General features: G+C 51.9%; 1 protein-coding gene across 1 annotated transcript; it reads right to left on the bottom strand.

The window, feature by feature from the left end:
* Positions 1-40: 40 nt before the first annotated feature.
* Positions 41-323, bottom strand: CSUI_005994 (uncharacterized protein; the record flags this gene model as incomplete). The annotated part of the gene is made up of 1 exon (XM_068066159.1): positions 41-323. A coding segment is annotated over one exon (282 nt), but the record flags the coding sequence as incomplete, so codon positions are not given.
* Positions 324-343: the final 20 nt, after the last annotated feature.

The raw sequence follows: 343 nt of genomic DNA, 5'->3' as shown, positions 1-343 counted from the left end.
CAAGTGCGTGGCCTATCTACAGTCCAACTGAAGTAACACAGGGAGAGGAGCCAAAGCCGTCGGGGGCTGATAAAGGAGAAAAGACACTGAGGAGAGTTACGCAGTGGGGGCAGGAAGACAAGGTCGGGAAGGTGCTAGAAGCCTGTAAAAGGGACACGTTCGGAAACAAGTCTTCGGAAAAGTTCCCTCCGGCTCTCTTCAACATGGAACACACAGAACTAGGCGGAGAACTTAAGAAAGACCTGATGGAAGAGAGTAAGGAACGAGAGATTCGTGGCCTAGGAGGGGTTTCTCCAGGGATTGAAGGCTTGGAGAGGACGCTGGGGATAAGCCATAGAGATGA

Source organism: Cystoisospora suis (genome assembly GCF_002600585.1).
Source record: "Cystoisospora suis strain Wien I chromosome Unknown contig_2983, whole genome shotgun sequence".
NCBI classification, from domain to species: Eukaryota; Apicomplexa; class Conoidasida; order Eucoccidiorida; family Sarcocystidae; genus Cystoisospora; species Cystoisospora suis.
Note: the sequence above shows the minus strand (reverse complement) of the source record. Positions and strands in the feature narration are given on the sequence as shown.